The sequence below is a fragment of the Cervus elaphus genome, chromosome 18, assembly GCF_910594005.1.
Source record: "Cervus elaphus chromosome 18, mCerEla1.1, whole genome shotgun sequence".
In the NCBI taxonomy this organism is placed as follows: Eukaryota; Metazoa; Chordata; class Mammalia; order Artiodactyla; family Cervidae; genus Cervus; species Cervus elaphus.
The window spans coordinates 81,813,665-81,829,078 of record NC_057832.1 but is presented as its reverse complement, the minus strand read 5'-3'; the positions used below and the strand labels follow the sequence as shown (position 1 = coordinate 81,829,078).

General features: G+C 45.7%; 1 protein-coding gene across 2 annotated transcripts; it reads right to left on the bottom strand.

The window, feature by feature from the left end:
• Positions 1–2,313: 2,313 nt before the first annotated feature.
• HUS1 (HUS1 checkpoint clamp component) lies at positions 2,314–14,481 on the bottom strand. Of its 2 annotated transcripts, XM_043871976.1 has the most exons (8): positions 14,263–14,480; positions 13,556–13,683; positions 13,273–13,449; positions 11,494–11,601; positions 10,461–10,535; positions 6,416–6,515; positions 4,566–4,685; positions 2,314–2,562 (listed from the first exon to the last, which is right to left on the bottom strand). In XM_043871976.1, exons 1-8 carry the CDS (start codon positions 14,312–14,314, stop codon positions 2,480–2,482), a joined length of 843 nt encoding a protein of 280 aa, XP_043727911.1. In that variant the 5' UTR covers positions 14,315–14,480; the 3' UTR covers positions 2,314–2,479. The 2 variants fall into 2 exon arrangements, with proteins under 2 accessions (XP_043727911.1, XP_043727912.1); XM_043871977.1 differs by lacking the exon at positions 11,494–11,601 and having other exon boundaries at positions 14,263–14,481.
• Positions 14,482–15,414: the final 933 nt, after the last annotated feature.

Here is a 15,414-nt window from a genome sequence, read left to right as displayed (position 1 = left end):
GGGAGCCACTGTTCCCCAAAGCAGATGCCAAGTTAGTCCCCAAGACTGGTCCTAGGATATAGTCATCATACAGGGAAAATCTGAGAGCATATGGTCAATCTTGCAACTCAATGTATAGTGTGTACAACAATATAACTCAGTGTGCACAATACTGGATACAAATGGCTAGTATAGTATAATGGAAACAACGTATTTAGGTCTTCATATAAAGTACCTTCTCTCTTGTGTCCTCATATTTTAACATAAGAGATCCAACTTCCATGAGTGATTATAGAATACCAAGGGGTGAACATGCTATTTAGTGTGCAAGGGTCATGAGACCACTCACAGATTTCAGTTCGACCTTCACAGTAATTAGGAATGTACCAGAAGATGGCCAGTTTTATTGCTCCTATCACTCCATCTGCACTTCAAAAGACCTGATCTTTGTGGGTGAACATGGCAGACATTATTAACTATCTTAACATGCCAGCAGGCTGGGTGGAATCTGGGTACATGTTTCGATGCTGACGTGAGATGCTTGTGCATAAGAACCACCTGCATTTTATACAAGTTCCCTGTGTTGACAGATTCCTTCAGAAATTGTTCCATTCTGCATTTTCAACATACTGTATATAAACTGAGGCATTGCCTATAAAAGGAGAACACCTATGCTTTTAATGCAAGCATGGTAAGAATGTGTTGTGGAAACTCTGTAGTGGAGGATTGGGAGCAATGTGACTGGCTTCCTTAAGCAGTGTTACAGCGACACTTGCTGTAATGTTAACTGTACATGTGCGGCAGATCTGTGATCATCATTCATGCTGTACAAACTGCACCCACTCTCCATGTGGGATGCTCTGCAGACCAATCCACAATACATGTGACCTCCCAGGACACTGCCAAGGGGAAGCTCTATAGGTCCTGAAAACACATATATGCAAGAGGGAAGCCTGTGTTTTGAAAAAGGCTACTGTTATCATGGAAAATGCACTGACCACAACATGCACTGCTGAAAAATCTGGCTCCTGGGAGAGAGCCAGAATGCCAGCCTAGGACTAAGTCAAAGTCACATTTCAGACTGCCTCCACCAGGCCCTGGGGATCACAGTGGACAAGCGGTCCCTGCACAGAGGATGACAAGGCGCCTGGATTCTTAGACATCACTGACCCAGCACAGGGTGGCCCCCAAACTTAGCTCCAGACATGTTTCCCAAAGCAACATGGGCCTGAGCACAACTACCCAGGACAGCTCTCCACACACCCAGTCAGCCAAAGTGTGTCTCTAACACCCAGAAAGCTGTTTAAGTTAATTTCTCAAACTATACTCTTTCCTTGAAACAGACTAAGCCGCTATTTCCTGACTTAGTGAAATTCTGTCCTGGGTGAAAAGCAGGACCATGTTTCCCTAAATCACCATGTCTACTAGCTCCTGCAGCGTAGGAAGGACTGTCCTCAGTCAACAGCTCTGTGGGAGGCAGAGGCCAAGGCAAACATGAAGCAGCATGTCTGTCTGAGAATCAGAAAGAGACCCCGTTTCTCAACTCCAAGGAAGACCCCTTTGGCCATACCCACACCTCCTTAACACTATTCCAATCAAGTTTACTTAAATAAACACTAGACAAGCTGAGGGAGATTATATCTGGCTTTCTGACATTTTAAAAACTGCATGTAAACCTACTTTACCACATCAGATTTAAAACTAAGATGTTCTTTCCAGATTCCTCAAATGGTTGGTGACTTAACTTTGAAATGTATCATTCTTTATTCCGGTCTTGTAGCAGAAGTGAGGGAAAGGGAAACCAGAATTCCTGTATTCAGATGTTATCCCTGCTACTAGACGTGTGGCCCAGGGCCGACTGTTGAACCTACTCTGCCAGATACAGAAGCCCCACTGTGAAGCCTCAGAATGTCTGTGCTGCTCTGACCTGGCCAGGCCCTGCCCACGCATCCTCCTGATGGCAACAGGAGAGCCGACTAAAATCTTCATGGGCATCACGATGAGACCATACGTGCAGTACCCAGACCCACCGGGACCCTCCACAGGATGGAGGTGGCAAGAGGGCCAACCTCGCCTTCTTGGGCTCCAAGTACACAGAAACCTAACTGCTTCAAGTCTCTTCCCACAACAATATGCTGAGCTGGAAACAATGCCTTGAGGAAAAGTGCTAGGCTTGGCAAACATTATTTTTTTGCCGATTTTGATTACTACACCAATTCAAACTACAAGAGGATTTTCACGACTTCAATTAGAAAAGTTTAAAATCTGAATTAAAAAATTTTAACTTTTCTTTCAACATCTTCAAAGCAAAACAAAGCAGACAGAACAAAGAAGTAATATGAAGAAATGTTTATCCAACTGTGTTTCATTAACTCATTAATTCAATTTCTACTGTAAATATTATAGAAGAAAAAAAAAGTAAAAAAAAAAAAAAAAAAAAAGGATTTCACTGCTGTGGGTCCAACCAAGGTCCCTGAGCTCCTGAGCCCACAAGGCAGGGCTATGACAACGCTGGGATGAAATACTGCAGGGAAACATCTTCATGGAGCAGGTCAAAGTGAACAATCTTGTTCTTCACAATATCTAAGGAGAGAGGAAATTCTTTACTGTAGAGACCCATTCTGCACACACACTCTCACCCTTAAGCACTGCAGCAGCTTCTCCCCCAAGCCTCTCCTGGAGCACCCAGGCCCTCCCGAGGTGACCAGTCTCCACCATCCCAGCTGACACCAAACAAGGGGCCTGGCTCAGGCCAGCTCATTTTTCACTAAGGAAGAGGCCGAGGTCTCTGGGGCAACAAGTCACAGGGCAAACTTCCCAGAAACCACATGTACCCAAGTCAACGTCCTTCCAGGAAAAAGCAGCTTCTCACCAGTGAGTCCCTGGAATGTGCTGAGAAGAGGCAAGCACATAGGGTCTTACTAGAGAGCAGGAGGCAGTCTGCAAGGGCAGCCATCATGCAGCCTAGGATGAGCAATGAGGCACTGGGTCTAAGACCCAAAGCAGAAGCCAGCCAAGAGGAAGAGGTGTTGCCACAGCATGAAAGCTGCCCAGCTGCCAGGACCGTATCACTGAGGGCAGAAGTTACAGGGGCAGTGGGGCATGCCACACCCAAGGAAAGCTAGCTGAAGCCAGATCAAGCCAGGTGGCAGAAGAAAGGCAGACAAAGAGCACAGCAGGCTGCTGAGACCAATCCCAAGAGAATGGCAAGTCGGGAAGGGACACAAGGGACCAGCAGAAGGACACTCATCAGGAGAGGTGCTGGACACACAGGTGGCAGCAGAGACTGAGAATGCTGGGGAAAGTGCCCCAACCCCTCCAGAGGTGGGAACTCAGCAAGCGCCTGGAGGATGCTGCCACAAAGCCAGAACCACTGGCAGAAAAGGTTTGGGGTAAGAAACAGTGTGAGAAACTCGACTCTGGCTGTCATAACCTTCTGTTCCCCCTCCCTGTATAGCAGCTAAGGCCACAACCCCCACTCCCTACACTTCCCCTATGCAGACAGGAGTGGCTTCCAAGGACCCACAATGGGGCATCACCCAGCCTCGATGGCCCAAGCCAGAGCTCTGAAGAGGCATCTGCACTCAGCCAGGTCCGCAAAGAGCCCTGTGCATGCAGGCAGTTTGAGAAGCACTGTCTTAAGCTGGGAGGACCTCGTGCTGAAGCAGTGGATCCCCATTCGCAGCCTTAGGGGCGTCCACACCATAACTTCTTTAGATGCAGTGCAGGCAGACCCCGGCCCCTGCCCCACGACTCAGCAGCTCTCACTGCTCCTTCCCTATCGTGGTTTTCTGCACCCCGCTTCTGTACCTCACCACCAGTGCAGGCCTCACGCACTAACGCCACTCCCTTCCAGTGGTCAGTCCTCCTTCACTGGAGAACCTTCGGGAACCTCCTACTCGTTCTCTACAGTGCTGACTATCTGACAATTATTAGGTATCCTATATTCCTGGGTCACCCTTCTCAGGTCTGTTCACTGGTGGCGGAGTGCTCAGACTGGGAATTCACAAATAAAGAGGTGTCACCTCCAAGCAAGGCCACAGTTTTCTTTCAATTGCTGTGGTCTCAATAGCAAGGAAACAGACATAGCCTTGAAAAATTCTCAGCAAGTGAGTCTTTCATCTGTAATCAAGGACTAAAGGGTGAAAAAACATGTGAAAACAAGAAAGACAAGGCCAACCAGAATCAAGAGTGCCATTAAAAGCCACTATTAAAAGTCAGTAGGCAGCACAGATGACAAGACACAGGACAACTGGAACAGGTTAGGCTGACACAGGAAAGAAAAGAAATGCTTTGAGATGGAAACTTAAATCCAAGCCCAAAAGAGACAGAGACCCTGTACACATAAGGTTAACACAGCAAAATGGGGCCAGGTGCCTCTGCCCATATGCAGCTTCTCTGTGGATGCAGACTCATTTGTGACACCAGGTGAGGCAGTCCAGACCCATCTGCCAGGGACTACTCAGGAAACTGGAGTCCACCAGTGACCGAGCTGTCTCTGCATTTATGAGACTATACACAATGTGTAAGACTACAGTTGATTACAGTGCTTGAAATATGAAAAACAAATCAAAATGCAAACTTACTGCAAGTAGCCTTTGTAGGATTTACTTGTTGTCCAGCAAGGAACTGTAGGAGCTTCCTAATGTCTATGTGCACTTCAGCCATTTGTTCTGAGTTTCTATCTTGAGAAGCATTTTCGGAAGCTAAAACGACAGGAACATTTTAAGACACAATTATCTTCCAGTGAAACAGGGAAGCGAGAGATTGCATGATGACTGTTTACATAAATAAATGGTTTACTTGACCACTGACTTGAGAACCTACAGAAACACTGCATAATATAAATGTGATCGCTCACCAAGCAAGCATTTACTAAGTATTGACTCTTCAAAATACTGTACTATGGGAACTCCCTGGCAGTCCCGTGGTTAGGACTCAATGCTTTCACTGTTGACAGTCGGGGAACTAAGATCCCAAATGGCTTGCATTAGGGCCAAAAAACCATTCCCAAAACAAGACCATATACAGCTAAATCAAGCCCTCTCATTATAAAGTGGAATGAAAGGGAAGAAAACGTCCATTCAACTCTGGGAAGGTATCAAAGACTCTCTTTGTAATTTACTAAAATAAACAAAATGAGCAACACAAAAATAAGTCACTTCATATAACTACTGTCAAAGCTTTTATTAACATGGATTTCACTTTGCTCCAAGGCATGCCCTTCACTATAAAGTAAAATTCTCTAGCAATACTAAGTTACAAAGTGTCTCTAATAAGCAAACTGGTAGTAAGTAATTTTAACTCTAAAAGTGGAAGGAGTCTTATCAGACCTACTTCAGAACACATGGGTGACTAAATGGTTTTCACAGAGTGAGTACCTTCCCGGGGCCTCTGCATCGTTCCCTGTTGGACCTCCCTCCCACAGCCTGCCCACCACTGTGAGCTCTGCAGCAGACGACTCTAATCCCTGAGCCAAGCTACTCAACCAACCCAGTGTCCCTTCCAGCACTGTTTACGACAGCCAAGACATGGAAGCAACCTAATGTCTAACAACAGAGGAGTGGATAAAGATGTGGTATGTTATTCAGCATAAAAAAGAATGAAACAATATCATCTGTAGTAACATGGATGGACCTAGAGATCATCAAACTAAGTCAGAGTAAGACAAATACCCTTGTATGTGGAGTCTAAAACATTGATACAAATGAGCTTATTTACAAAACAGAAACAGACTCACATATTTAGAAAACAAACTTATGGTTATTGAAGAGGACAGGTGAAGGGGAAGGATAAATTAGAAGTTTAGGATCATCGTATAGAGATAGATATATACACACAGACACACACACCACTATATATAAAATAAACAATAAGGACCTATTACACAAAACAGGGAACTATACTCAAGAGTCTGTAATAACTGATATGGGAAAAGAATTTGAAAAAGAATAGATACATATTATATATATAACTGAATTACTAGGCCATACACCTGAAACCAACACAACATTGTAAGTCAACTATACTCCAATAATTTTTTTTTAAAAATTACTTTTTTAATACACAAAAAAAAGGAGAAAATAAAAAGTGTCATCTATATTTCTGACTCCACCCAGGTGAGAAACTGTAGATTTTGGTAGATGGCACAGCAAGTGAAGAGCTAGAAGGGCTCTTGGACACTGTTGAGCCCAAGCCTAGGTTTTGCAGATGAGGAACAAGGAAGCCCTCAGGCCCACACTTCAGCTTCTCAAGTCCAGGAGGTTCACCTTCCCACCACACTGCAATAACAAGTTACCCAACCCCATTATGTGTTCCCTTCCTGAGCCTGAAACACAGTCACCGAAGTTCAATTCTTTTCCAACTAGAGACCTCAGTATGATATGTCATCTGAACAATTTATCACAGGCAAAATATAACCCACCAGGAAACTTACCTAATGGAGGATTTCCAAGATCTTTAAAGTGAGTTGTAACACATACTAGCTCAGTTTCTATTTTCAAGTTCAATTCTCCATTTAGGTTTGCTTCAATAATCTGCAAATTGAGTATTTTACAGTCTTAAGAAAAGCAAAAGGGAAAAAAAAGTGGATATCAGCTTCCAACAAACCAGGTGACAAAGTAATCCCACAAATCCCAAGACACTTCAGACAGCGCCAAACCCCACATGGCATCAGCAACAGAGAGAAGACAAGGCTGAGCACAGGGCCTTAAAATCTCCAGAGAGCAGCCCCTCGGCGCGCAGAGCGCAGCAGGAAGCTCTGCAAACGGGGGAGGCTGGGGGGCCTTGCCAGCAGCGCTGACAATGCAGACATTGTGCAACTCCTGTAAAACAGAGCAAGAACCAGAAGAGAATGTGAAGCGATAAGCTCGCTACCTGCCTTATTTCGACAAATGGACCAAACTATCTATTACAACTCAACATAACCAGAAAGGCTTCAGAATACAGGAGAATATAACCATTTATATAAAGAATAATCCCAGACATTGGGAAGTGAGATTCCCAAATTCAGAAAGACCCAGAGATGCCGTCAGGCGTCTGGACTCCACCAGGCTGTGGCGCCCTGTGGCTGCCGTGTTTTCTGCACTCAGAGGACAGCTGGGCTTGGTGACTGGTCGCTGTGGCCCTCGCTGCCCCAACAGTGCCCATGACTTCCCTCAGGATCAGAGGGGCCCTTTCATTTTACACTCTGCCCTGCACCAACCAACAGGGTCTCTAAACTACACACAATCTAGAAATGAAGTTCAGAGAAAGAAACAGGTACCTTGATATGGCTTAAGATTTTGGCCATTTGCCCAGGCACACTACATTTCACCTTCTGACATCAATATCTGGCCATCTCTAAAGTCTGGCAGGTCTTTGGAAAGCCCAGGCAGCAGTGTGCAAGTCAACATTTTGTTCAACCAACAATACAAAACTGCCACCAAGCCACTGCAGATAAAGGTGGTCGCTTCACTAGGGAGCCACTGCAGACGTACAGCAAGAGGGAAGAAGCCCCAGGATGAGTGGAGGACACCCTGTTCCACAGGGCTTGGCCACAACTAAACCTCAGATTTACTGAGGAGTACCACTTAGTATTTTTCATTCTTGCTCCTTAAAACTAGTGAACTCTATTTCTCATTGGAGCAACAAAACAAAAAAGATGTTTTCAACTTACTAAGGCTTTGACTTTACGTAGGAAACAGCCTCTAAACATCCTTGTTGCATCATCTAGTATGCGTACCTCTGAATGGGAAGAATTCATCGTCAACCTTATCCTTTCACTTCCCAGAAGTACATGATGTTTCTAAGCCCACTCTATTATCTGGAAAAAACACCTGTCTAAAAAAAAATATGTAAAACAATCCTTGTGCATATTCTGGACTTGTGAATATACAGTGCACAGGGACTCTGTGAGGTTAACACATAACACAGATCCATCTGTTTCAAATAAGCACACACTTAGTATCTGCCTGTAAAGGTTCACTGCTCTTGAAAAACGAGTTTTATAAAGGTTTATTCAGGAAAGCAGCTTGCAATGTCCTAGATTCACTCCAACTTAAACACCTTTTTATGCTTTCTTCAAATTCCTAAAATCTGAGTCATCAAATGCTAGATCCATCTCTCCAAGCACAGTGCCTGGTGCAGGGCAGCACTCAAACAAAATTTACTGAAGGAATTCACCAAGGACCCCCCAAACACGGCTCACCATGCTTATTTTGTGAGTGTCATCTATAGTATTACCCACACCAACATACTCTGCTGTCAAGGATATGGACGGGATCTGACTTCTCCCAGAGATTTCCTTAATGATAACTACTGACCATTCATGGAATAGTGATGAGACGCACTGGGAATCTAACATAAATTATCTCCACTGATAAAAAGTAACAGAGCCCCTGTGACTGTTGTGCTGGATAACGCTTCCCACCAGGGTGTACCACTTAGTGGGGGTCGGAGGTGGCTCCAAGCACTCAGCTCTGCCAGCGTATCATGATGCCTCCTGCCCCAAGTCTGCTCCTGTGAAGCTGAGACAACATGTAAGGGGCAATGCAGCACCGCTCTGACCACGGAGCACCACCACAGAAACAGCATTGCTGCGCGCTCGTCAGAAATCAGTCCCAGACCCCACTGCAGATCTCCTGGACCAGAACTTGCATTCTGTCTGAAAGAGATCCCAATGCTTAAAACCTGATGGAGATTCTTGGCAGTCAATGCCTGCTGCTTCTGCTCCTACCCGAGCCACACACGACCCACCCCCACTGGCCACGTCTCTCACTGAAAGAAGTAAGGAAGGTGCCTCAACAAGGGCTGCTGGGCCTCTGACTGGAGGAGATGCTTTCAATATGTTGAGTCGTACTCATTTCCCTTGATTCTCTCGCCTGTCATCTTCAGACACAGAGTTCTGGTTACTCAAGTTAATATTGTTATGCCCTTGGCTACTCCAGTTTTCCACACGCTTGATCACTTTCCATTCAGTATTTCACGGTGCAGTAGTCACTCCACAAAATCCTTGTTTTTAAACACTCCAGGGAAGAGAAAAACACCTCTGATGAATTTTTTTTTAATTTCTGATGATTTAATCTAAGCTACTTTGACGACTGATTTCTACTGAACACAAAGAACAAATAACCGGGTCCTTGAATTAACTGTTCCACCTTTTCTCTCCTGGGCCTCTCAAGGGCTCCAGGATATCCCCAAAAGAAGCCTCAGCCTGACAACTGGATCAACATCAGGACAGGTGCAGGAGAACACTCATGTCTGCACGGCACACACTGCTTCATGGAAAGTCACTGTAAATTAAAGTGAAATCTACAGAGTAAGTCATGAAAGGAAATTACTCTCAAGTGAGCACAACTTCAGAAATGAAAGTCCGTAAACATTTTCTACGCTTCAGAAAACTTTGGTAATGCCAAAGATCTCCTGAAGCTAATTTCATTCCAGGTCTGTGCACTAATAACCTATTATCTGCCTGCTGAGTGGCAACCCCACAGTGAGTGGCTGTCATGCAGAGATGGTTAAGACAGTTTCCCTTTTCAGGAAGCAGCCAGTTCAGGAGTGGTTCCCAGATGTTAGCAGGCGACTTATCACATAGCAGTGAACAGAACAGCTTTGCAGAGGAGGGGCTTACATCCACGGCAGTGGGAGAGTCTAGAATTTCCATGAACAGTGAGAAGGGCTAAGTGCTTTCCACGGGACGATGGGAAAGAAACAGCCAAGCGTGAAATGGTAGAGACAGGCTTGGAGAGCACCAGTGCTGTGGGGATGGACAACTGCAGAGCAGTTCTGCAGGCAGGGGACAGCCGTGTGGTAACCAGTCTGCAGACGCTAAAGAGCAAAAGTTTCATCAGGTGGACAGTCGTGTCTAAAACACCGAGGGACATATCAAATGAGTTTAGGGGTGACTGAAGAAGTCAGGAGAACCCCAGGAGTGAAGGACAATTCTTCAAAGCTTCCCGTCACTGTCACTGGCACATTCAGCATTTCACTGACACTGAGCGTAAACGTCACAAAAGTAAACATGCCCCTCTACCTGGCCTAAGAGCTGCTTCTAGGAAGAGAAATGTGTCCTGGGGGATTTTTGTCTTGGGCTCATAGAGACATCTGGCAAGTAGATAGAACATTCCACTCACTGCCAGCATCAGTGATCATAAGAAAATATCTACACTATCAGATAAAATACATAATATGCTGTCCAAAACATATGCAAAGAAAGTTAGAACCACTGAACGTACTGTTAATATACTATAAATACTATAAATATGAGAGACTAGGCCAAATATCAGAGAGGAGAGTTGAGAAGATCCAGAGCAGGTTTCACCTGTAAAACCATAGGCTATCAACAACAGGCCAAGCCCCCAGAGCCGGGAGGTGAGGGACACCCCATGCAGATACCACATGATGAATGGAGGGCATCAAGCCCCCACCAGATAAGGCTCCAGCGAGGACACGCAGCCAAAATTACACACTTGGGAGCTCTTTTCAAAGAAGTCAGAACTTACAAGCTGATTGCTGATATTTTTCATTTTCTCCACAACGCTCTTCATAGTCTTCAAGACTGGTAAATAAATACTAACCTACAAAGCAAATGAGAAAGATCAGTAGTATTAAAATATTAACATAGTCAAGTATTGACAAGTGCTCATTACCTGTGTTTGGAATGTGTGTACTCTTAAAAGCTTTGCAATCTTATTTTTAAATTGCCTGAATAAAGTTCTTTCTTTAAAATATAAAAAACAAAAATAATTCTACAGCTTCACTAACTCACGCCTGCCTCCGGTGACCTCAGCGTCCACGTGGCCATTCTCTCGTCCCAGGTCTGTAGCCCTGCTGCTGAGACGCCCCCACACACACCCAAGGGGAGTAAGACAGCACTAGTGGAGGCCATCCTCCAAGGGGTTCACACCCACATTTGGGGCCAGTCTCTGTAACCATGCCCAGACTGGGTTACAACAGTGCCGGTACAATGCTGGCTTTTTCCCAGCGGAGACATCTACTCAAAGCCAAGTAAATATTCCTTATGCTATTTCATGGTCTCTTCTTCAATAAATATGAACAAGAGGCAAAGGACCCTTTGTCATCATCTTTCTTTCCAGTGGCTGTGGGATTCCTGTCAGGAGAACTAAAGCAGCCTCTCCTTCTGGCTATGACACACACCTTGGACATCACTCCTAATAAGACAAAAAAAAAAAACCATGTTCTGTGAAACCCAAATTGGTGCCAGGGCCATTAGTTCTGACAGATATGAAGGCCATCCAAAATGCTACTTCAGTTTTACTTAAGCGCCATTATAGGGCAAGACTTTCTCTCTCTCAATTGTAAAGAGTGTGGCCTTATACATAACACTACTTTAAGATGATTGATGCAAACAACTAAATGAAAACATTCCAATTTTTTGTTCCTGGGCTATCTTTTAAATATGATTATCTCTTTTCAGGTACTATACAACTTTCACATAAAATCTACAGCAAGACTTTAAAGTCAGAGAATCCAAATCACACCATTTAAGACGTGGTGACGCTGGGCATCACTCACGTCAGCATCTGGGACCGTCGGCTCTTGTAAGTCCTTCCATAGTTTTCTAGGAATAACCTTCACTGGGATGTCATGTGTCACAACACGACTACTGCTTGACATGGATAACTGCCAAGAGAAGAATTAAAACACATCAATACTTAAAAAATAAAGAACTGAAAGATAAAAAATGTTGATACCAAACCTAAGTGTTCTCAATTCAGTCACCAACGTTCATTCAACAAGTATTAACAGAGCTTAGAAAAAGGAAGTTAAAGAAGTGAGTGATTAGGACGGTGGAGGAGTAGGACGTGGAGCTCACTCCTCCCACAAACACATCAAAAACATATCTAGACATGGAATGATTCTCACAGAACATCTACTGAAACATGGCAGAAGACCTCAGGCTTCAGAAAGGACAAGAACATCTTCATGTAACCAAAAAAAGACAAAAAGAACCAGAAAGGAATCAGGATGGGGCCTGCACCCCAGGGAGAGAGAGCTCTGAAGGAAGAAAGGTTCCCACACTCTGAATGTCCCCTCACAGGAAGGCAGGGAGACCAGCAGGGACAGAGGGTGAGCTGTGGAGCCTTGGAGGAGAGTGCAGTTAAGCAGTTTACAGAAGGCAGAATGAAGAGAGCCCTGCAGACTGGTGATGCCACTTTCCCCACACGCCCAGCCTCAGGCACATGTCCAACCATATGGGCAGAAACTGTGTGCTGATGCTCAAGCTTCGGAGATCAGACCTAAAGAGAGGACGCCAGAAACGGCCTTCAGAAGCTAGGAGTTTGAGATCAGCAGAAGGAAACCATTACATATAGAATGGATAGACAACAAGGTCCTGCTGCATAGCACAGGGAACTATATTCAGTATCCTGGGACAAACCAGAATGGAAAAGAATATTAAAATAAGAATGCTTATATATGTATAACTCAATCACTTTGCTGTAAGGCGTAAATTAACAATGCAACACTATAAAACAATAATAAAAAGTACAGTTGAGAAAGCCTCCTCCATAAAAAGCATAAAACTGAATATAATACTCACAGAAAAAATCAAGTACACAGAACGGATAAAGGAGAGGTTGCCAGGATAAGGGAAGGCTGGGAAGGAGGCAGCATTAGTGCTGGGCACTAGAGGAAGAAAAGGCTTCAACAAGTGAAAAGAACACAGACTCCAAGTAGAAGACCCAACCTCACCAAAGCCTGGGAGTTGGTAAAGAATGGGACACACATGGAGAACCACTCAGGGGAGATAAGTGGCTCTACAGTGGGTTGAGCCACACTTGAAGGGTTTTGGACAGCAGATGAGAAATGTCAACCTCATTCTGTAAGCAGTGAGACCCTGTGGGGTACACGTGTTCTGAAGAGACCCGAGCATTAAATTCAGCTGGTAGTAGGATGGAAGATAAATGTATTCCTTGAAAACCAAAGGTCATTTAAAGGTGTTAGCAGCAGAACTGAGGGGATAAGGGAGGGACACACAAATTTCGAAGAGGCAAAAATGATTTTTAGACTAGATGACAATACCACTAAAAGAAATGGACATGCTGGGATATGCAGATCTGAGAAGAAAGATGCAGAAGTGTTATTTCATAGGAAGAGCAGCATCCTCGCTGAATATTATGAGATCACAATGCTATTTAAATATGAGGAGCACCCAACTCCAATGAAAAAATAGTGATGTACCGATCTCTCATTTTAATAAAACCTATTAGCTTCTCCTGTAGAAAGTCAAGGCTTATATAAATACTTCTAATTCCTTCCGGGAAGTTTCAGAAATGGTAGCTTTCTACTCACCAGCTCTATAGAAATTGTAAGGCACGGAAAGTGTTTATTAGTCAACTTAATTTTCAAAGCTCTGGCATTCTGGGCAGTTTTCAAGGCTCGAGATAAATTTTCCGATGTGAGCTCTAAGTAAATTTCATTGTTTTCTGCGGAGACACCTTCCATTTGAAATTCGCTGAAGAAGTTCTCCTAAGGGAAGGAAAAGGAGGAGGACATCTGTGCCCCTTCCAGTGGAATTCAGCGGGAGTTGGGGGAGAGGGGGCGGGCTGCAGGCCTCTCAGGAGCCTCCACTCACCTGTTCCAGCTCACACCACATGCTCACCCCTCCATTGGCCACTTTGTCAGAGAGGACGAAGTTCAACTTATCCGGGCTGATGCGCAGAGTGCAGGTTTTGGCAAGCTTGGCTATCATGTTACTAACTCCTATAGCGAAAGGTTCCAGTAAAGAATTAACTAAGAAGTACGTTAAGTATCCAAAACACCAATTTAGCGAGCAGAATTACCAGCTGCGCACAGTGAGCTTCCCAGTGGGAAAATCAACCTTTCTACTCCCACCTATCGGGAGGCTTTTAATGCCGCTGGCGTCAAGCCGGCCTCCCAACAACCTGGGAATAAGGAAACCGAGACTCGGAGGTTAACTGGCGCCTACTGGCCGCTTTCTTCCCTCCCACGTCCACTCGGGGACGCCGAGTGCTGCAGGGGTCGAGGCAAGGAGAGACACGGCTGGGGCGGGGGGACCAGGGAGCCTGGCTGTAAACGGCGGTCTGCGCCAGGTAAAGTTGTCCGTGAAGCCACTGGGCGGGTTAAGAAAAGCCACGCGAAAGTAATCAAAGTTCAGAAACAACCCTCGGCACCTGCGCCCGCGTCAAGCTCCTGCTCGCCAGCCTGTGCAGCGCGCCAGCCCGTTCGCGGGGCCCGGCCGCGCGCACCGCTCCGTGCAGGCCTCCCGCCCTGCTTTCTACCGTCCTCCCAGCCGCCAGGGGTGACGCGGCCCCTACTCACGCGTGAAGTGGTTTAGACAGGCGGTATCCACGATCTTGGCCCGAAACTTCATGGCTGGACGTGACACGCGCGGGGAGCCCGCCCGCAGCGGACTCGGGAGAGTCCCGCCTTATTCAGCCCGGGGGAAACTCCACCGCGGTACTGGGTTCAGCCCCCTTGGGCCTGAGACGCGCACGCATAGAGTGGGTGGGCTTTTCGGTCGCGCACTCGGGATGACGTAACTCTGCCGGAAGTGACGCGATTCTAAGCCGCAGGTACCGGAAGTGCCTCTGAGTTTTCACAGGTCGAGCTTTGTGTTAAGGAATTTCCAATTCTGTTTTAGAATATAGGAAATAAAATCAGTCTTGTTAGGTAGTTCGAATAAGAAAAAGGAGTCCAGAATGGCGGTGGCTAAAAGACAACGGTGGCTCAGAGGGTAAAGCGTCTGCCTGCAATGTGGGAGACCAGGGTTCGATCCCTGGGTCGGGAAGATCCCCTGGAAAAGGAAATGGCAACCCACTCCAATATTCTTGCCTGGAGAATCCCATGGACAGAGGAGCCTGGTAGGCTACAGTCCACGGGGTCACAAAGAGTCGGACACGCCTGAGCGACTTCACTTTCACTTTCAAAAGACAAGGAAGGGAAAAGCCCGCGAAAATAGAACCAAGGAAGGGCTGAGGACTTCGGGTAGAACAAACAGCACTCCTGGCTAGCCCAATTTACATCGGGAACTTCCCAGGGGAACGAAAAAACATATAAAAAGAGGAGCCAAAGGGCCTGGGGTCTCTCCCACGCACACGTGCTTGCTTGCTCTCTCTCTTGGCGTCTTTTGGGTTGGCATACCCTCACGCCTGGAGGATGTATTTTCCTTTTATTTTCTAAATAAAACTGAGCTGTAACACTGATCTGTTTGAGAGCTATAACATGGTCTATATCTGAGAGCTGAGAGCTATAACATAGTGTGAGAGCTGTGGCACACTTTAACGTCTGTCACTGCAAATTTTTGTTCTGACGAGACAGAACTGAGGAGATTACACTCCCCTGACAAGTCTCTTATTTATAAAGTGTTAAGTTATCACTTAAATACACACCGCTCTGTGGTAGGGGAGCTTTAGAACCGCCCATGGCTCAGATGTACGCACTGGTACCTCAGCACTGTAGCACCATGTTGGA